The sequence below is a fragment of the Suncus etruscus genome, chromosome 1 (assembly GCF_024139225.1).
Source record: "Suncus etruscus isolate mSunEtr1 chromosome 1, mSunEtr1.pri.cur, whole genome shotgun sequence".
Lineage (NCBI taxonomy): Eukaryota > Metazoa > Chordata > Mammalia > Eulipotyphla > Soricidae > Suncus > Suncus etruscus.
In genome coordinates this window covers 148,519,829-148,540,867 of record NC_064848.1, presented here as the reverse complement: position 1 = coordinate 148,540,867, position 21,039 = coordinate 148,519,829, and the positions used below count along the sequence as shown (strand labels likewise).

At 46.1% G+C, this 21,039-nt stretch overlaps 1 protein-coding gene and 1 non-coding gene across 2 annotated transcripts in view; both read right to left on the bottom strand.

Annotated features, from left to right (window-relative positions):
* IFT56 (intraflagellar transport 56) overlaps positions 1–6,095 on the bottom strand; it is a 62,220-nt gene extending 56,125 nt beyond the window's left edge. The window contains exons 1-2 of the mRNA XM_049775016.1: positions 5,981–6,095; positions 1,238–1,287 (exon numbers count right to left, since the gene is read on the bottom strand). Of these exons, the coding sequence (XP_049630973.1) occupies positions 1,238–1,287; positions 5,981–6,014 (84 nt within the window). The 5' untranslated portion in view covers positions 6,015–6,095. The remainder of the gene's footprint in view (positions 1–1,237; positions 1,288–5,980) is intronic.
* A 4,058-nt stretch (positions 6,096–10,153) lies between these two features.
* On the bottom strand, positions 10,154–10,260 carry LOC126025067 (U6 spliceosomal RNA). Its single transcript, XR_007501119.1, has one exon. It is a non-coding gene; the product is annotated as a U6 spliceosomal RNA (small nuclear RNA).
* Between the last annotated feature and the right edge of the window lie 10,779 nt (positions 10,261–21,039).

Here is a 21,039-nt window from a genome sequence, read left to right as displayed (position 1 = left end):
AAAAAAAAAGAAAACCTGAGGGCCCGGAGAGATAGCACAGTGGTGTTTGCCTTGCAAGCAGCCGATCCAGGACCAAAGGTGGTTGGTTCAAATCCCGGTGTCCCATATGGTCCCCTGTGCCTGCCAGGAGCTATTTCTGAGCAGACAGCCAGGAGTAACCCCTGAGCACCGCCGGGTGTGACCCCCCCAAAAAAAAAAAACCTGAGGGGCCGGAGAGATTGCATGGAGAGAAGGCGTTTGCCTTGCATGCAGAAGGACAGTGGTTCGAATCCCAGCATCCAATATAGACCCCGATCACTCTCAGGAGCGATTTCTGAGCATAGAGCCAGGAGTAACCTCTGAGCGCTGCTGGGTGTGACCCGCTCCTCCCCCAAAATAAGTAGAATGCCTGTCTCGAATATAGGTGGCAGGGTGAGGAGGGATATTGGAGACATTGATGATAGAAATGTTGCACTGGTGAAGGGGGGTGGGTTTTTGTTTGTTTGTTTGTTTGGTTGGTTGGTTGGTTGGTTGGTTTTTGGGCCACACCCGTTTGACGCTCAGGGGTTACTCCTGGCTATGAGCTCAGAAATCGCCCCTGGCTTGGGGAGACCATATGGGACGCCGGGGGATCGAACCGCGGTCCGTCCTACGCTAGTGCTTGTAAGGCAGACACCTTACCTCTAGCGCCACCTTCCCGGCCCCCTTGTTTTGGTTTTTGAGCCACACCCGGCGTTGCTCAGGGGTTACTTCTGGCTGTCTACTCAGAAATAGCTCTTGGCAGGCACGGGGGACCATATGGGACATCAGGATTCGAACCAACCACCTTTGGTCCTGGATTGGCTGCTTGCAAGGCAAACGCCACTGTGCTATCTCTCTGGGCCCTGAAGGGGGGGTGTTTTAAAGAAGAAGAAAGAAAAGATAAAAGGAAATAATTCACAGTACTGTCAGTCCACTGTGATCACAACCAATTTCATGAGAAAGTTGCATAGAAGACCACCAAGCTCAATGAGTCTAAACAGTAACACAGATGGCTCAACTAGCACCAACTATAGCCCAAAAAACCCTTAGACAATCCTTAGACAATTATTTCAGTAACACCACTGAGTGATAGAACTATTACAAATTAACCATAGTAATCTAAGTTTTGATAGTTCCATTTGCATTTGTGTTGTAACAAACAATGTGAAGTAAATTTGTTCATCAGCCACTAATGCCTCCCCTTGCTAAAATAAGGTAAAATAAGAACTTTAAATACCTTGTGAGCCAAGTGGAAAAGAAGGCGGTTTTGAAGTCGGCTTTTTGGAGCTGAAAACAAAATACCAAACTGCTGATTAAAGAATGCAATTGCAGGGGCTAGAGTCATAGCACAGTTGGTAGGGTGTCTACCTTGCACACAGACAACTTGGGTTCAATCCCCAGCAATCTATATGGCCCCCCAAGCCTGCAAGGAGTAAATTTTAGAGCTCAGAGCCAGTAGTAACCCCTGAGCACCTTTGGGTATAGCCCAAAAACCGAAACCAAAACAAGCAAACAAAAAATAATGCAATTGCCTCAGTTCATTACAGAAATGAGCCCTGGAGAAATCTTCCTGAATCTTTCTGCTATGCTTCTGCTTATAGCCTATATTATTTCAGTTTGGTGCTTCCTGCAGTAGCACCCGATTAAGACACAGAAAGGAAGTACTCTGAGTCTGCCCTTCCTAGCGCTCCCATCCAACTCCTGTCTCGGACTCACAGCACAGCACCCCCCCCCCACACACACACACACACACCAAGTTGGTTCACAATTTACACCTTGGTTTCACCCAAAACAGAGATTTTTTCCTACTATCTTGTTCTACATGTCTCAAGCATACCTGGGTGGGACTGGCTCGGGATAGGCCTCTTGTCCTTACTCTGCCACCTGGGAGTGGTCTCTGTACTAATAAAAACTGCAGTTCTGGCAGGCAGCTCTCTCTCTCTCCCTCCATGATCAGAAAGCTACCTGACCATGTGTGATTTACCCTCTCAGCTAGTTTGCATCATTTCCTGTGGCTACCCTTGCTCCAGACCTGCTTTCCCAACGTGGGATCATGGCACATGGAACCTCTATGCCTCCAGAGCTATTTGCACACTGCACTGGATGCAGAATCTTATAGCATGTGAGCACCTGCATAGGGACCCACTATCATTCTGTTATTGCTCTTCCCATCATTACTCACCAATTCTTTCTGAGGTTTCTATAACCCCAACCCCATTCCTCCTATGTAACCTTGCCTGCTAATAGACCTCCCATTTCTGGGAGGGGTCTTTGGTAGATAACAAAAGGCTTTGGCCAGAAGGGCAAAGGGGATTTGGATGGAGGAGGAATTGGGAGGAGGGGGGCTAGAGAGAAACGGCAGGAGGAGAGATGGCTGAAGGAAGCTAAGACGCAGGGCAAGCTGAGGATAGCATGTGCTTAAATAGGTTTATGATATAGGCCACACATGTTGGCCAGAGCAAATAAAGATGTTATCTCCTGAAGAAGCCTGCCTGTGAGTAGATTGTCTCCTCACGGACACCCTGAACCGGAAGACCCGACAGCTGGTGGGGGTTGGAGACACATGGTGCTGGGACGGCAGAGAAAGGCCCCTCCATTCCATCACCATCCAGCTCCATCCAAAGGGCCTCTTTATTAATTATTCTTTTTTTTTTTTTTTGGTTTTTGGGTCACACCCGGTGGTGTTCAGGGGTTACTCCTGACTGTCTGCTCAGAAATAGCTCCTGGCAGGCACAGGGGACCATATGGAACACCGGGATTTGAACCAACCACCTTTGGTCCTGGATCGGCTGCTTGCAAGGCAAACACCGCTGTGCTATCTCTCCGGGCCCTTATTAATTTATTCTACAGTTTTCTTTCCACAAACAAAAATACTAATACTGTAGCTGGAGAGACAGTAGAGCAGGTAAAGGTCTTGTCTTGCCTGAAGCCAACCTGGGTTCAATCCTGGCGCCCCATACAGCCTCCCTGAATACCAACAGAAATGAACCTCCTACAGTTTTTTTTAATTTTTTAATTTTTGGTTTGGGGGGGATCATACCCGTCAGTGCTTAGGACTTAGTCCTCACTCTGTGCTCAGAGATCACTCCTGGTGAGTTTAAGAATGCCAAGGTAGAAACCCAGCTTCCAGGTAAGTCAAGTGCCCTACCCATTGTATTATTTCTCTGGATTCCCCCCTCTTTTTAATTTTTTTTTATTTCTTTGTTTGTTTTTTGGGTCACACCTGGCAGCATTCAGGGGTTACTCTTGGCTCTACGCTCAGAAATCGCTCCTGACAGACTCAGGGGATTATATGAGATGCCAGGATTTGAACCACCATCCTTCTGCATGCAAGGCAAACCTTTACCTCCATGCTATCTCTCTCCAGCCCTCTCTTTTTAATTTTTAAATAAAAATAAATTATAGCAGGGCCAGAACAATAATACAGTTAGTAGAAAGCTTGTCTTATATACCCAGACATGGGTTTAATCCTCAGCACCCCATATGGCCCTCTGAGCACCACCATGAGTAAAATCCTTAGTGCCAAGATTTGAACCACCGTCCTTCTGCATGCAAGGCAAACACCCTACACCTGCATGCTATCTCTCCGGCCCCAATTTTGTAGAATTTTAGTAGTTTAGTTTTTTGTTTTTTTTTGTTTTTTTTTTTTGGTTTTTGGGCCACACCCGGTGGTGCTCAGGGGTTACTCCTGACTGTCTGCTCAGAAGTAGCTCCTGGCAGGCACGGGGGACCATATGGGACACCGGGATTTGAACCAACCACCTTTGGTCCTGGATCGGCTGCTTGCAAGGCAAACGCCGCTGTGCTATCTCTCTGGGCCAGTAGTTTAGTTTTAATCATCTGTGTTGTAGGTGTCACACCTCCATAAAAAAAAAAAAAAAAAACTACCACCACAACAAAAAATCCTCTCAGAGAGGGGATGATGGCTGGGGGGGGGGGCAATTTGGTGAAAGAAAGTAGTCTCTCTGGTGATAAGTGTGGTATTGGAATGATGTATGCATAAAAAGTTTAATTAACAGTATTGTAAATCCATGTACTAAAATAAAAAAGGTAAACAAAAGAAAAAGAAAAAACAAGGAAGACTTCAAGTTGCATGTGTTCTTATGAATATGTGCTGGAATTCTTTTCAAATATGTATTATATACGCATGTATCAATATCTAAGAGTTAATTCTGCCATGGATACACTCTAAAAAAATTCCCTAATAAACACTTCTTTGCCCACTTTCCAACATTTCTTTGAAATAAATTTTACTTATATTCTAATACTTCTTAATTTCCCTCCAAATTTCTTTAACCTTTACCTTACTTTTTTGCAGATGTGGAGATATGATACAGAATCTAGGCCTCATTGATGTGCTCCCCCATTGTGCCACACCACCAAACCCCTCTATCCTTGTTTGCAAACATGAGTCCAATAAAGATAACTGTCCAGAAGAAACAAAAAAGTGAGACATCTAGAGTCTTCAAGCTGAGGGGCCAGCACGATAGTACTACAGGTAGGGCACCTGCCTTGCATGTGGTCTATTCAGGATGTCATAACTAAGGTTCAATCCCTGGTACCACATATGGTCCCCCAAGCCTGCCAGGAGTGATTCCTGAGCATAGACCCTGGAGTAAGTCTTGAGTACTTACCAAGTGTGGCACAAAACAAAACAAAACAAGAAGGGTCATTAAGTTGAGTTTTAAATATTTCTAATGTTTTCTCATTAGAAACTGATTTAAATAAGTTAAAATGGATGGAGAAGTAGTATAGAAGTTAAGGTGAGGGGCCGGCGTGGTAGTGCTAGAGGTAAGGTGTCTGCCTTGTGAGTGCTAGCCTAGGACGAACCGCAGTTTGATCCTCCGGTGTTCTATGTGGTCCCCCAAGCCAGGAGTGACTTCTAAGCGCATAGCCAGGAGTAACCCCTCAGTGTCACCGAGTGTGGCCCAAAAAACAAAAACCAAAAAAAAAAAAAAAAAAAAACCCCAAAAAAACCCAAAAATTCAGAAGTTAAGGTGAGGGGCTGGAGAAATAGCATGGAGATAAGGCATTTGCCTTGCATGCAGAGGGACGATATTTCGAATCCCGGCATCCCATATGGTCCCCCGAGTCTGCCAGGAGTGACTTTGGGTGTGACCCAAAAACGAAAAAAAAAAAAAAAAAAAAAGAAGTTAAGGTGATTGCTTTGTAGGCACCCAACCCTAAGTGGATAACCAAAACTGTGTGTGGTCTACAAGTGCTGTCAGGTGTGATCCCTGGGCACCTCTGGGTATGGCATCCAAACAAACAAAACAAAACAAAAAGTCTCCATAATAAATAGAAGTGATGAACATCAGATATTTCTTGCCTGTTTTTCAAGACTATGTCACTTTCATTAAATATGACCTTGTAGGGGCCAGAGAGATAGCATGGAGGTAGGGCGTTTGCCTTTAATGCAGAAGGACGGTGATTCGAGTCTCTGCAGGTCCCCTGTGCCTGCCAGGGAAGATTTCTGAGCATAGAGCCAGGAGTAACCCCTGAACACTGCCGGGTGTGACCCAAAAAAAACAAAACAAAACAAAACAATATGACCTTGTTTCCACTCCTACCCATTCACGGCCACTAGCTTCCTAAGCTAGTCGAAGGACACACTCTTCTGGATAAATACTGCCATGTATAGGGCCATGCAAGTAGCTCTCCAGCACAGTGGAAGGAAAAAGTAACCATACCAGCCTCCTGCCCGCCTTCTGGCCTCCCCGTGCTCAGTCCTAGCATGCAGCCAGTGCCGCGACTGCCTTTGGTGGTCCCATCACTTCCTCCCGGGCTCCTCATCTCCTTGTCTATTTTTTTAGTTCATAACCTATGATGCTCAGGGGATATCCCTCACTCTGTGCTCAAGAGTCATCCCTGAGGTGCAGTGGGAGACATGAACTAAGAATAGCTACACGAAAGGCAAGCACCTTAACTTCTTTAATATCACTATAGCCCCAATAGCAGCCATTGAAAGGGCCTACTGTACCTTTAAACCCAGCTACTTCTGCTTGTTTATACATCCCTAGAAGAAAATAGGTGCAGGCCAAGTTGACCCAGACATCGGGATTGCAGTTTTCGTCTTTGGCAGCATTTTCATATTCCTGAAATGGAAAGTAAAGCAGTGAGCTCATCTACACCCTGCAGCAGTCCTCCTGCATCTCGTGGCCTAAAGCGTATCAAGTGGACTAGGATTTCTCGTGGAGATGGGGCAGTGTTACACTGGCAGGACTTTAGCTCCCCAATTCTTCTTTACCTGTAAGGTTCAATACATATAGAAACTAAAGCTCAATCCTTCTGAGGCAGGGTTGTTGTCTGCATCAGTGCTCTTACCAAGGGTCTCAAACTCAATTTACCTGCGGGCCGCAGGAGGCAAAGTCAGAGTGATCCTTGAGTGCAAAGTCAGTAGTAAGCCTTGAACGTTGGGGGGTGTGACCCAAACAACTAAAACAAAACAAAACAAAAAAAGATTCCTCTAGGGCAGGGCCACAAAATGTTGTACGGAGGGCCGTTTGCGGCCCGCGGACCGAGAGTTTGAGACCCCTGTCTTAGACCATTAATGCTGGAGCAGTTGGACACATTCCTCACACATGCAGGCCCTGGCTGGTTTTAGTTACTAGAATGATCTTGTCTCTGAAGCACCTCAGGATGTGGCCCACAAAGGAACTAATGCTGACATGTCCTACAATCTCATTACTGTCAGTCTTTGTTTTGTTTTGTTTTTGGGTCACACCCAACGGTGTTCAGGGGTTACTCCTGACTCTATGCTCAGAAATCGCTCCTGGCAGGCTCAGGGGATGATATGGGATGCTGGAATTCGAACCACCGTCCTTCTGCATGCAAGGCAAACGCCTTACCTCCATGCTACCTCTCCGGCCTCTTATTACTGTCAGTCTTAAAGCTAAAAGTAAATAGGATACATACATATACTTGACCATATAGAGGTCTTAGCTTTTGGATCACACTTGGCAGTATTCAGGGATATTCCTGGTTCTGTACTCAGGAACCACTCCTGGAGGGCTCAGGAGACCATACTGGACACTGGGGAATAAACTAGGGTTGGTCATGTACAAGACAAGTGCCCCACCTTCTGTACTACTGCTCCAGCCATTAAAATTTTTTTATTGTGGGCCCGGAGAGATAGCACAGCGGCATTTGCCTTGTAAGCAGCCGATCCAGGACCAAAGGTGGTTGGTTCGAATCCAGGTGTCCCATATGGTCCCCCGTGCCTGATAGGAGCTATTTCTGAGCAGACAACCAGGATTAACCCCTGAGCACCGCCGGGTGTGACCCAAAAACCAAAAAAAAAAAAATTTTTTTTTATTGTAATACTGCGATTTACCAAGTTGTTCAGACTACTATCGTTTTAAGCTTTAAATGTTCAAACCCCAATCCCACCGTGAGTGTAACCTTCCCTTCACTGGTGTCCCCAATTTCCCACCCACAACCAGAGCCTGCCCACTACAATCACAAACAAATTTACTTCATATTGTTTGCTACAACAAAAAGCAAATGGAATTATCAAACTTTAGATGAACAAGGGTCAATTTGAAATGAAATGTTCTTTTTCTCCCTGGTGTTACTAAAGTCAGTATCTAAGGATTTACTAGACTGTGGTTGGTGCTAGTTGAGCCTTCTGTGTTATAGTTCATGTTCACTGAACTTGGTAGATTTCCAAGTAATTTTCCCATCAGACTTTCTGTGATATTACTGGGCTACACTATGAAAATGTGAGGTGACCAGGATTTATAGATCTGGGAAAAATTGAGGGGTGCTGGTAATTTGATAGTTAAGACGTGAAGCTCAACCATTTCTGTCAGAGGGTGTCTGGTGTGGTACTGGGCTGATGTGGCCTCTATTAACAAAGGCAGGACTTTGGAAAACAGACAAGGTGGCTTTGCAGCTCTGTACTCAGGAACCACTCCTGGCAGTACTTAAGGGACCATATAGGATGCCAAGGATCAAATCTAAGCCAGCCTCATGCAAGGCAAGTGGCCTCTCCGCTGTAATATCTTTGGAGCCTCTCTTTGTTTCTTTCTATGTTGTTGGAATTATACCATGAGCATTCATTATCATCATACAGTTTAATAACATGCAAGTTTAATTTCCAAAAAAAATTTTTTTTTGGTTTTTGGGTCACACCTGGCAGTGCTCAGGGGTTATTCCTGGTTCTATGCTCAGAAATCACTCCTGGCAGGCTCAGGGGACCATATGGGATGTCGGGATTCGAACCAATGACCTTCTGCATGAAAGGCAAACACCTTATCTCCATGCTATCTCTCCAGCCCCCATAATTTCCAAAATATTTTTTAAACTTACCTCCAAAGCTCTCTTGTAGTCACCTAGGTGAAAGGCACAGTATCCAAGCCACATATTGGAATCCTCTTCTTGTTCACCCACATGACGTTTAAACTTCAGGTTCAAAATTCATTAAAAATAAACAAATAAACATAAAAACCGTGCACAGTAAACTTATTTAACATAGCATAAAGACTGTGGTTTGGGGGCCAGAAAGATAGCACAGATAATAGAGTGTTTGCCTTGTAAGCAGCTGACCCAGATTTGATCTCTGGCATCCTACATGATCCCCAAGCCTGCCAGGAATAGTTTCTGAACACAGAGCCAGGAGTAACCCCCAAACACAGTCGTGTTTTGCCACACAAACACACAAAAAAGACCAGGCTTTCTTTGAAGACATGATGTGGCACAATATAACCAGACCTGTTGTCAAAGCAAGAGGTTCCCTTTTATCTCCTAGAACATGTCCATTGCCACAGCATACAAAAACATCTTCATTTTAGGGGAACTCAATATACCAGATGTATCCCTAGATTTCCCTGGTGTGGAGAGCTGAAATAGCCCCCACAGGGTTCCTCAAAAGGCCCATTCCGCTGTGGAAGCCTTTTCCCCTGCGTGGATAGTTGAGGAATTCCAGAAGAGATAAATCCATGCTTGGTATTACATTTTCTGTCATTATTTGGCTATCTCTCCTTTATAAAGTCTCAGGCAAAAATACGCCCCCAATTAAATTCTTTTCAGAAATCCCAGCACCAAAGATTACTAAAGAACCCCTTTTCTAGATAATATTTAGTAATAAAATTAAAAGACAATATTTTCTCTTATGGCCTCGCAGCCTCAGTGTTTGTTAAAACAAGGGCATAGTCAGAATGCAGATCCTAGACTAATGACCCTTCTCAGAAAATGGCAGCTGCACTTTAGGGAATTTGGCCCCTTCCTTGACCTCAAAAACAATAAAGTACACCTTGGTTGGGACCATGTTCCTAGATTTTTTTCCTACTTCTTAGTTTTCCTTGTTTTGCATTTGAGGTTAGTTGTTAAAAGCTGCCCTGAGTGTGACCTTTTCTTTTGCAACTCAGAATTGTTTTGTTTTTTTTGTTTTTTTGGTTTTTGGGCCACATCCAGTAACGCTCAGGGGTTACTCCTGGCTATGCGCTCAGAAGTCACTCCTGGCTTGGGGGACCATATGGGACGCCGGGGGATCGAACCGCGGTCCTTCCTAGGCTAGCGCAGGCAAGGCAGGCACCTTACCTCTAGCGCCACCGCCCGTCAACTCAGAATTGTTACAGCTTATGCCCATATGCTTAAGTATTGTTAAACTTGGTTTTGTGGGGTGGGTGAGTCCCATATGGTCCCCCCAAGACGGGCAATTTCTGAGCACTTAGCCAGAAGTAACCCCTGAGCATCAAATGGGTGTGGCTCAAAAAACCAAAAAGGATTGTAAACATCCTTCTCTGTACCTGCAACTGGCTTTACCCCTATAAGAGTCCCTGTTTTAAAAAAACTAAACTTGTCACACTCCTGCCAGAAGATGTGTTGGCCCCATATACTTGTGTGTGGTTTCATTATTTCATATTTCATATTTTACCGCCCATGTAACCCACTCTCCCTGAAGTGGATTCATTGAAATCCCACTGGCGCTGTAGGACAGAAGCCAACTGCAACAGTCTGTCAAACAAATCAGTTTCTCTGAGACAAAGGTCCGTGGGTGGCCTACATCAGAAGCACTCAGGCGAGGCCAGAGAGATAGCATGAAGGTAGGGTGTTTGCCTTACATGCAGAAGGACTGTGGTTTGAATCCTGGCATCCCAGATGGTCCTCAGAGCCTGCCAGGAGTGACTTCTTTCTTTCTTTTTTTTTTTTTTTTAATATGGAACGCTTCACAAATTTGCATGTCATCCTTGCGCAGGGGCCATGCTAATCTTCTCTGTATCATTCCAATTTTAGTATATGTGCTGCCGAAGTGAGCACAGGAGTGATTTCTGAGCATAGAGCCAGGAGTAATCCCTGAGTGCTGCCGGGTGTAACCCAAAAAATCAAAACAAAAACAAAAACAGAAGCACTCAGGCTACTTGCCTGTAAAGCAGCTTATTTGGTATCAATGCACACGGATTCCACAAAGAATAAAAATTCTGGGGCTGGAGAGATAGCACAGTGGTGTTTGCCTTGCAAGCAGCTGACCCAGGACCTAAGGTGGTTGGTTTGAATCCCGGCATCCCATATGGTCCCCCATGCCTGCCAGGAGTTATTTCTGAGCAGATAGCCAGGAGTATCCCCTGAGCACTGCCGGGTGTGGCCCAAAAACCAAAAAAAAAAAAAAAATTCTGGGGCTTAGGTGATCATATAGTGGATAAAGCACTTGCTTTGCATGTGACCAACCTAGTGTCAACCCTAAGCATACTATATGGTCCCCTGAGCACAGCCAGAGTAATGCCTAACCTGAGTGCAAAGTCAAGACTAGCTCTTGAGCACTGCTGGCTGGACTGAACTCCTTCCATCTCCTCCACAAAAAAAAAAAAAAAAAAAAAAAAAAAAAAAGTAAGAATTCTGGGCCTGGGGAGACAGCTCCAGGAGTTAGGATGACTTCTTTGTATGCAACAAGCAAGATTAAATTCCTGCCACTGCAGGCACCTCTGGGAACCACAGGTTTGCAGTGTACTCAAAGGAAACATGAGCAGTGCTATGTGGCCAAAAGAAAAATGATTAATGACATCTAGAGCAGCAGCCCAGGGGCTGGAGCGATAGCACAGCAGTACAGCGTTTGCCTTGCATGCGACTAACCTGAGTTCAATCCTCAGCATCCCATAGGGTCCCCCAAGCCTACTTCTGATCACAGATCCAGGAGTAACCCAAGTGCTGCTAGATATGGACCCCCAAAAAAACAAAATAAACTGGTCAGGGATTAAGATGTGATCCCTAGGGGCCGGCGAGATAGCATGAAGGTAAAATGTTTGCCTTTCATGCAGAAGGTCATTGGTTCGAATCCAGGCGTCCCATATGGTCCCTCAAGCCTGCCAGGAGCGATTTCTGAGTGTAGAGCCAGGAGTAACCCCTGAGCCTTGCTGGGTGTGACCCAAAAACCAAAAAAAGAAAAGAAAAAAGATGTGATCCCTAGCACTACATGTGGTCCCCCAAGCATCACCATGACTGACCCCTGAGTACAGAGGAGGATTCATCCTAGCAGTGTGACAATAACAAACCAAGAATAACTGCGTGAACTGACAATGTATAAAAGGTTGTCACTGCCATCATTAATACTAGGTGTAATGAAATTTATGCCTAGAGCAAGTATCTTTTTATTTATGTTTTGATTTTGGACCACATTTGACAATGCTCAGGGATCACTCCTGGTGGGCTTGGGGGAACAGAGGAAGTGCCAGGGGTGAAACTCAGATCAGCTATGTGCAAGGTCAAAATGCCCAACCCTTTGCACCATCTTTCTGGGCCCCAAAGTCTATGTTTTTAGTGCATTTTGAATCATGCGTACATGATTCACTGTGTGTGTGTGTGGGGGGGGGGGTTGTCTAGTGCCAACTTTTTTTTTTTTTTTTTTTTGGTTTTTGGGCCACACCCAGTAACGCTCAGGGGTTACTCCTGGCTATGTGCTCAAAAGTTGCTCCTGGCTTGGGGGACCATATGGGACACGGGGGGGGGGGGATCGAACCGCGGTCCGTCCAAGGCTAGCGCAGGCAAGGCAGGCACCTTACCTTTAGCGCCACCGCCCGGCCCCATAGTGCCAACTTCTTACTAGATCTACCAGGCATTTCGAGGAGGCGGCGGCACGGCACACCTCCCCCTGCCCAAGAGAACAGCAAATGAGTGGCACCTTAGGACACCCCACCTGCAAGCCAACATTACCTCCAGCAGCGTGATCGCGCCTGTGAAGTCCCTTTGGGAAAGCAGCTCTTCCAATTTGGGGATCTTCCCCCCTTTCTTCTTGCGCCTGTCGCCCTGGGGGAGGTCTGCGCCCAGGGCGGGTTTGGCCCTGGAGAGCATCTGGAAATAAAAAAGAGCAACAGAGTCAGAGGAGCAGGTGAGGAGACAGTCCCTGAACCCCAAGTCTGATGCGCAGCAGTGAAGCCCCTGGAAGCCCAGTGGGACACATCCAGGGGCTCGGGTCGCTGCAAAAACCATCACCCCGACTAACAGGGCATCCGCCTCCCTCTTCTTCCCCCAATCAGAGAGGCGCTGAGCTGGGGGGCTTCTCGGGTCTTCTTGGTCTCCATCCCGCGCGTGGCTGCAGACGGGCCCAGTGGGCAAATGGGACACTTTTCATCCTCGATGACAATTTTAGATTTTTCACCAATGTGCTGGAACCTCCGAGCGCCACGATCCCCCCGGAGTCCAAAGCCACTCACCATCTTGGCGTCGATTTAGTGCACCCAGGTAGGAGGACTGGACCGCCCGCAGGCCTCGGAGCGTCTCAGCATCCGCAACGCCGCTCGCTCCGTTGCCACGGCAACCCCGCCGAGGAGCTGGTCCGGGCGCGAGAAGCGCCCCCGAGAAAACCGCTACGTTAGGATTTTCAGTTCCTCCCTGTTCCCACCGCTCTTAGAAGAGACCATCCTTTGGAAGGAGAACGTCAACCTTTGCCAAAAGAGCTAATGGTTGGCACTGGCGCCAGAGTTTTGGGTGAAGGGGAAAAAAATAAAAATGAAGGAAGATGGCGCTTGCTTTCCGGTACTAGTTTCCGGGGGGAAGGTAATTCTCTAGAACCACTTTGGATCACTCCCGGAAGTAGCAAACTTCCGGCGCCGTGTGTTACCACAGCAACCGAACGCGCTGACGAAAACGTGACGCGGATGCGGGACTCTCAGAACGCAAATATCTGCTGAACCGCTCGCGGAAGCTGCTCTCGGAGCCTGGAGTTTTCTGCAATGGTTGTTGGTTCCTCCTAAGTGCATCTGCACGCCAAGAGGAGCCGTAAGAACTATGGACCTATTGGATGACTCGCTCCTAGAGCGGAATCCAGTCTACACCGCCGCCAGGTTTGCTAAAGTCACTACATCCTGGTTAGAGCTAGAAGGAACCCCACAAAATGCAATCATTTCCACAAATCTACTTGCTACTGTGCTTTCTCTTCTTTCTTTTTTCCTTTTCTTCCATTTTATTTTTCTATTTTCGATTTTTCGCAATAACTTTGCTTTCCCTTATCTTGAAACAAATGTATTATGATATGATTATGTCAACTATGTGAGGCATTTTCTTTATATATATTGGTTTTTGGTTACACCGGGCAGCGCTCAGGGGTTTCTCCTGGCTCTACACTCAGAAATTGCCCCTGGCAGGCTCGGGGGACCACATGGGATGCCGGGATTCGAACCACCATCCTTCTGCATGTAAGGCCAACGCCCTACCTCCATGCTATCTCTCTAACCCCATACCACTGAGGTTTTTTAATCCAGGACTATACACCTGTGAAGCAGCCATGTTGAGTCCAGCATTATTTTCTTGGGTCCCTCAGTGGCCCTCAGTATTTCCATCTGTCACCAACATTAAATTCCAGCTCAAAGAATACTGCCATCATCCCCAAACACAATCCACCTCCATTTCAACCATTTCCCTCTCTGCCTGGTTCCTAATAATCACTGATCAATTTATCTGTAACTACAGATTGACCTAGTCTAGATATTTCATATGAATAGAATGAAACAAAGGTTCACGTGCCATGTATCTAATGACAATCACCTCGCCAACTGTCTAATATGCTTTTTTTTTTTTTTTTTTTTTTTGGTTTTTGGGTCACACCCGGCGGTGCTCAGGGGTTACTCCTGGCTGTCTGCTCAGAAATAGCTCCTGACAGGCACGGGGGACCATATGGGACACCGGGATTCAAACCAACCACCTTTGGTCCTGGATCGGCTGCTTGCAAGGCAAACGCCGCTGTGCTATCTCTCCGGGCCCTGTCTAATATGCTTTATCTAATCTTGACATATATTATCAATAAGAAGTGGAAGTTTTAGTGAAAATTTTTAGACCGCTGATGACAGAGCAATATAGTACAATGATTAGGGCATTTGCCTTGCACACAGCCAGCGCAGGTTTGATCCCCAACATCTCATATGGCCCCTGAGCACTGCCAGAAATAACTGATCCCCAACATCTCATATGGCCCCTGAGCACTGCCAGAAATAACTCCTAAGTATAAGATAATACCTAGCTAAAACCCTAAACAAAGGTGTCCCCAGTAACCTTTTCCTTTGATATGTAAAAGCCCACTGGACAGTTACTTTTGTCATTCACTCAAACTTCCCTCTCCTGGTAGGGGGAATCGGTTTGAATAAAGAAAAAGCAGTTCTGGCTTGGGTACAGATAGAGCACATGGCAGAGAGAGGTCATGAGGCAAAAAGCAGACTGACTCCAATGGACTTGCTTGGTATTATTTCTCCTCCACTACCCTGCCTCATCAGATCCGCCCACCTAAGGGATTAGAAACACTGCCTGTGTGGTATGGTCTCACTACTCGTGGATTTTTATTTTACACCTGAGTGCAGAGCCAGGAGTAATTTTTTGTTTTTGTTTTTGTTTTGGGACCACACTCACTGACACTCAAGGGTTACTCTTGGCTCTGTGCTCAGAAATCGCTCTTGGCTTGGGGGGACCATATGGGATGTGCAGGGATCGAACAGCAATCTGTCCTAGGTTAGTGCGTGCAAGGTAAACACCTTACCACTTGCACCACAGCTCTGGCCCCAGGAGTAACTTCTTTATATATAATTTCTTTATTTAAAACACCATTGAGGCTGGAGCGATAGCACAGCAGCATGCGGCCAACTGGATCGGACCTGGGTTTAGTTCCCGGTGTCCCATATGGTCCCCCAAGCCTGCCAGGAGCAATTTCTGAGCGCAAAGCCAGGAAAACCCTCTGAACACCACCAGTTGTGGCCCAAAAACCAAAAATAAAATAAAATAAAACACCATGGTTATGAACATGTTAGGAGTAACTTCTAAGCACTGCTGGGTATGGTCAAGAAAATGAAAACAAAAAAAAAATTCAGACTTCTGCATATATGAAGCTTTTGGGTCTGCCCCTGGCACCCTGCATCAGAAAGGCAGTTCATGCATGCACCCACACACACGAAGGCCAAAGAGATGCCTCAGTGGTCTCAATCACATTGTTTTACACTGGGTAGCCTGGTTCAACTTCCACCACTACGTGAGTTTCCTCAATCACCTCTGGGAATTACCCCCAAGTAAAGAGCAATATTGTATATTCATTATCCCCAAATCCAAATAATAAAACAGAGGCCTCTAAAAGTTAAAGGAAAATAGATTCTATTTTTTGTTTTTAGATCATACCTAGTACTGCTAAAAGGTTATTCCTGGCACTGTGCTCAGAGTTCATGCCTGGCAGGCTCAAGATTTCTGGGGATTGAACCAGAATCAGCCACATGTGAAGCAATTGCCCTACACAAATGTGCTATTTGTCTGGCCCTCCAAAATAGTAACTTTTTTTTTCTGGTTTTTGGGTCGCACCAGCTGCACTCAGGGGTTCCTACTGGCTCTGCACTCAGAAATCTCTCCTGGCAGGCTCGGGGGACCATATGGGATGCCGGGATTTGAACCACCGTCCTGCAGGCAAGGCAAATGCCCTGCCTCCATGCCATCTCTCTGGCCCCCCAAAATAATAACTTTTTTTTTTTTTTGGGTTTTTGGGCCACACCCGGCGATGCTCAGGGGTTACTCCTGGCTGTCTGCTCAGAAATAGCTCCTGGAAGGCACGGGGGACCATATGGGACACCGGGATTCGAACCAACCACCTTTGGTCCTGGATCGGCTGCTTGCAAGGCAAACGCGCTGTGCTATCTCTCCGGGCCCCAAAATAATAACTTTTATTCAAAAAGTTTAAACTTTATTTATTTATTGATTGGTTGTTGGTTTTTGGGTCACACCCAGTGGTGCTCAGAGGCTACTCCTAACTTTTGCACTGGTGGAATACATGGGATGCCAAGAATCGAACTGGGTCCCTCCTGGGTTGGCCATATGCAAGGTAAACGCCCCACTGCTGTGCTATCTCTCTGGCCCTCGTTTTTTGTTTGTTTGTTTTTGAGTCATACCCAGCAACGCTCAGAAGCTACTCCCAGCTCTGCATTCAGGAACCAGTGATATCAGTGCTTGGAGGTCCATATAGGATGCCAGGGATTAAACCTGGGTCAGCTACATGCAAGGCCACATGCAAGACCAAATGCCTTTACCCACTGTACTGTTGTTCTGGCTCCTAAAACAAATTACTTTCTTTCTTTTTTTGTGAATGTGTATTTTATTATGGAGTTTTGGGCCACACCTGACAGTGCTCAGGGGCTACTCCTGACACTGTGCTCAGAAATCGCCTCTGGCAGGCTTGGGGGACCATATGGGATGCTAAGAATCAAACCACTGTCGGTCCTGAGTCAGCTGTGTGCAAGACAAATGTCCTACTGCTGTGTTATCGCTGTGCTACTGCTCCAGCCCTTATCTTCTATCTTTCATCTCTACCTTCTTTGGGCTCAGAGACTTGGTGGCAGCACATGGTCAGATTCCATAATAACTGTTATGTGGTCTCTGACTTTCGGCTTCCTTTTCAAAGCTTTGGAGTGTTTCTTCTGTCAAACTAGTCCTTTATGCTGAACTCCTTTTAAGTCTTCATTCTTTGAATTCTCTAACATCTATCCTGGGTCAGAGATACTACAGTGAGTAAGGTACTTGCTTTGCTTGCAGCTGAACTGGGTTCAGATCCTCGCACTGCAATGGTCCTCTGAGCCCTACTAGGAGTGATCCCTGAATGCAAATCCAAGAGTGAATATTGAGCACCATCAGATGTAGCTCAAGAAAACAAACAAACAAACAAAAAACCTTAGCACAGTGGTATGGCGTTTGCTTTGCACACGGCTGACCAGGGACGGACCTCGGTTTGATCCCCAGCGTCCCCCGAGCCAGGAGCGATTTCTGAGCACAGAGCCAGATGTAATCCCTGAGAGTCACTGGGTATGAACCCCCGCAAAAAATGGGGGGGCACACCCAGCTGTACTCCGGGGTTACTCTTGGCTCTGTGCTCAGAAATCCTTCCTAGGGGCCGGGTAGGTGGCGCTGGAGGTAAGGTGTCTGCCTTGCAAGCGCTAGCCAAGGAAGGACCGTGGTTCGATCCCCCGGCGTCCCATATGGTCCCCCCCAAGCCAGGGGCGATTTCTGAGCACATAGCCAGGAGTAACACCTGAGCATCAACCGGGTGTGGCCCCCCAAAAAAAAAAGAAATCCTTCCTGGCAGGCTCAAAGGACCATAGGAGATACTGGGAATCGAACCTGGGTCTGTCCCTGATTGGCCACCTACAAGGCAAATGCCCTACCCCCCCAATTTTTTTAAAGTTAAACTTCCTAGAAATGGAAGAATATTGCAGTAGGTAGGGAGCTTGTTTCAAAGACAGCAGACCTGGGCTTGATCACTGGCATCACACACAGTCCCTACAGCTCCTCCAGGAATGATTCCTGACTACAGAGCCAGGAGCAACTCCTGAATGCCATTAGGCATGTCCCAGTGTCCCATAAAACAAACAAAAATGTCAAATCTGAAGACAAACAAACCTCAGACCTCTGTTTCCTGGTCTAAGGTCAAATTACATGTCATTGTTAAGGAATTTCCTAAAAAAGCAGGTGACCTTTACCCATTTTATGAAGAAATCAAGTTCAGAATGAAAACTGGCCAACCAGATTTTCCTGACTAATCCCAATTAGTTCTCACATTTCTTGGTGAGTATCAAGTTAACTATTGGATGAAACTTGCCAAATGAGAAAAATCTGAAGAGAATTTAGATGAACAAAACCCTAATAATTAGTTGGAGAACAAGAAGTTGTCCTTTAGACATCCTCTCTCTAGGTCTTACATAAGCCTATAGAGTGAAATTAAATTCAAAGAAGGACAGGTTCGATGATTCAGTTTGATTAGCGGGGAGGAAGTCCACACTTGGTGGTCAGGAATCATTTAATCCTGAGGCTTGAACATACAACTCTTTTCTTTTTTTTTTTTTAGTTTCTGGGTCACACCCAGCAGCGCTTAGGGGTTACTCCTGGCTCTACGCTCAGAAATTGCTCCTGGCAGGCTCGGGGTGGAGGGCCATATGGGATGCCGAGATTTGAACCACCGTCCTTCTGCATGGAAGGCAAACGCTTTACTTCCATGCTATCTCTCTGGCCCGTTTTTCTAAGGTGTTTGTTTGTTTTTTGTTTTTTGTTTTTGAGTCATACCTGGCAACGCTCAGGGGTTACTCTTGGCTCTACACTCAGAAATTGCTCCTGGCAGGCTCAGAGGACCATGTGGGATGCAGGGATTTGAACCACCATCCTTCTGCATGAAAGGCAAACACCCTACCTCCATGATATCTCACCGGCCCCCTTGAACCTACAACTCTTTCAGGTAAGCACGATCCCCATCCCCTTGAGCCATCTCCCTGATTCCCCATTTTGGGATTATTATAACCAACTTCAAATTGTTTTTTTAAAAATTTTGGGTCTGAGCAGCACGGGCGGGCAGCTGGCAGACCTCCGTATGTGCCAGCGGCCTTTTGGCCTGGCCTAGGGTGGGGGGCCCGGACCTGGGTCACCCGAACCCCCTCTCCCCCTTTCCTCCGGATCTCCAGGTGGGTTTCTGGGAGGAGCTGATGGGGCACCCTGGGTTTTCCCCACTCCCAGGCCGGGTCTGGGGACCGGCCTAGGTTGGGCTTAAATCCCTGTCCTTCGGGCTTGGGAGGGTCTCTCTCCCTTCCTGGAGCTGGATTTTTAGCAGCACGGGCGGGCAGCTGGCAGACCTCCGTATGTGCCAGCGGCCTTTTGGCCTGGCCTAGGGTGGGGGGCCCGGACCTGGGTCACCCGAACCCCCTCTCCCCCCTTTCCTCCGGATCTCCAGGTGGGTTTCTGGGAGGAGCTCATGGGGCACCCTGGGTTTTCCCCACTCCCAGGCCGGCTCTAGAGGTTGGATCAGGGGGTGTAGTTTGATCTGGGGGGAGGCAAATAATTTCTCAGCTATACTCAGGCTGTCACTGGCAATTTCATACCAGTCTACATTTTGAAACCGCGCGGGGGCTAGCGCCCCCGCGCGATCATATGCTCCTCCCAACCATCAGTACCCCAGATTTACCCTTCTTAACTTCAGTAACACACAGCTTCAATCTCTGACCAAAGACATACAGTAGATCTTACAAATCCCAGAACTATTTAGAAGGACACAAATCGAACACATATTGAACACATATATCTTTTGAATATTTTATGGTTATTTTCTTTAACTGCTGTAACTCTCTATATATTCTTCTACCATGATGTTTCTATCCACTTTTCATCTTGTCTTTTCTTTGTAAGCTGTTCAGTAAGGATTGTGGTGGAACTGTCCCTCAGTTTGATGCCTATGATTGAACTATGTCATGGAAATTGCTGGTCTTGTTCCTATTGCCTCCAGATGCACCAATAACGCTTCGTGGCATTGATCCTTGTTTGCATAGACACATTAAAATGGGAAAACACTATACATACAGATTAGTTATTATCTAATAAATCTCATTACAATGTACCTTACACCCTGAATATTGATATAATGACCTGGCATAGGCCTCAGTTGAATGGGCATTCTCCATTCACGCTGGAACCAGGCAAGCTATCTACGAAACATCCAAGGTCTTTTATAGCAACAGTTGGAAGCAGTCCTCTACCAGGAAAGACACTACCAAGGGTGTGACATCGACCTCCTAATAAGACACTTCTGTTTACACTGAGAAGACGTGACAACAACAATGACCTGCGAGAAGACATGACAACAACGATGACCTGCTCTACAGGACATGGTTCTCTCTATTGCCCCTTAAGTGTGAGGTGAAACGAGAGGATGCTCTGCACCATCCTGACTGCAATATGGGATATGCAGACTCCAGGATCTTTAATACAGAAGAATGATACCAACAACAGAGACTATGTGAGGAATGGAGGTGTATTGCCACTACAGACTATGACTTGAATTGGACAAACTAGTTTGCCTGGAGCCTAGAGTCAGTCCTGTGCCAGGAAACTTCAGGGGTAGGGTCTCCATGTATTTAGACCATAATTTGTCTTTCCATGTCCCTTATGTTTTGGTGGGCCTATGCAAACAAATGCCACTTTAATATCGTTTTTTACTATGTTCTCTTGACTCCAATCCTTAAGAAAAACAACCCATTAAAACTTTTGAGGTTAACTTAAACTAGTAAGCATGTGCATGGAACTAGATAAATGTACTTTGCCCTCAATGTTTAAAGAGTTACATAAGTCTAATATCTTTAGATTATATGGTGTGCTGCTAAGAAACAATATGTACTACAACTGGGGATTTGAGGGACAAAGTAATTGTATTGTACATGGGTTCAGTTTTGTTTTTCTTAATGTTCTTTGGCTGAAAGTTCAAGGCTGGGATATCATCGATGGAACTACTGAGAATCCTGTTTATGGGTGATTGGGCTTCCACTGTAACTTTACCCTGTCCTCTTTCTTTGCATCTTTGTTGTCATAATTAAAATAATAAAAAAAATAATTAATAAAAAAAAATTTTGGGTCTACTCTTGGATGCTAAACCAAGTATGTTTGTTGTTTGGGGAAGGGCGTTGGTCTACACTTGTTGGTGTTCTGGCATCCTTAGTCAAGGATCACTCCTAGTGGAGATGGGGAGACCATATATATGGGTATATGGGTGCCAGGGATATATATATATATATATATACACACACACATATATATGTATACCATGTTTCCCCAAAA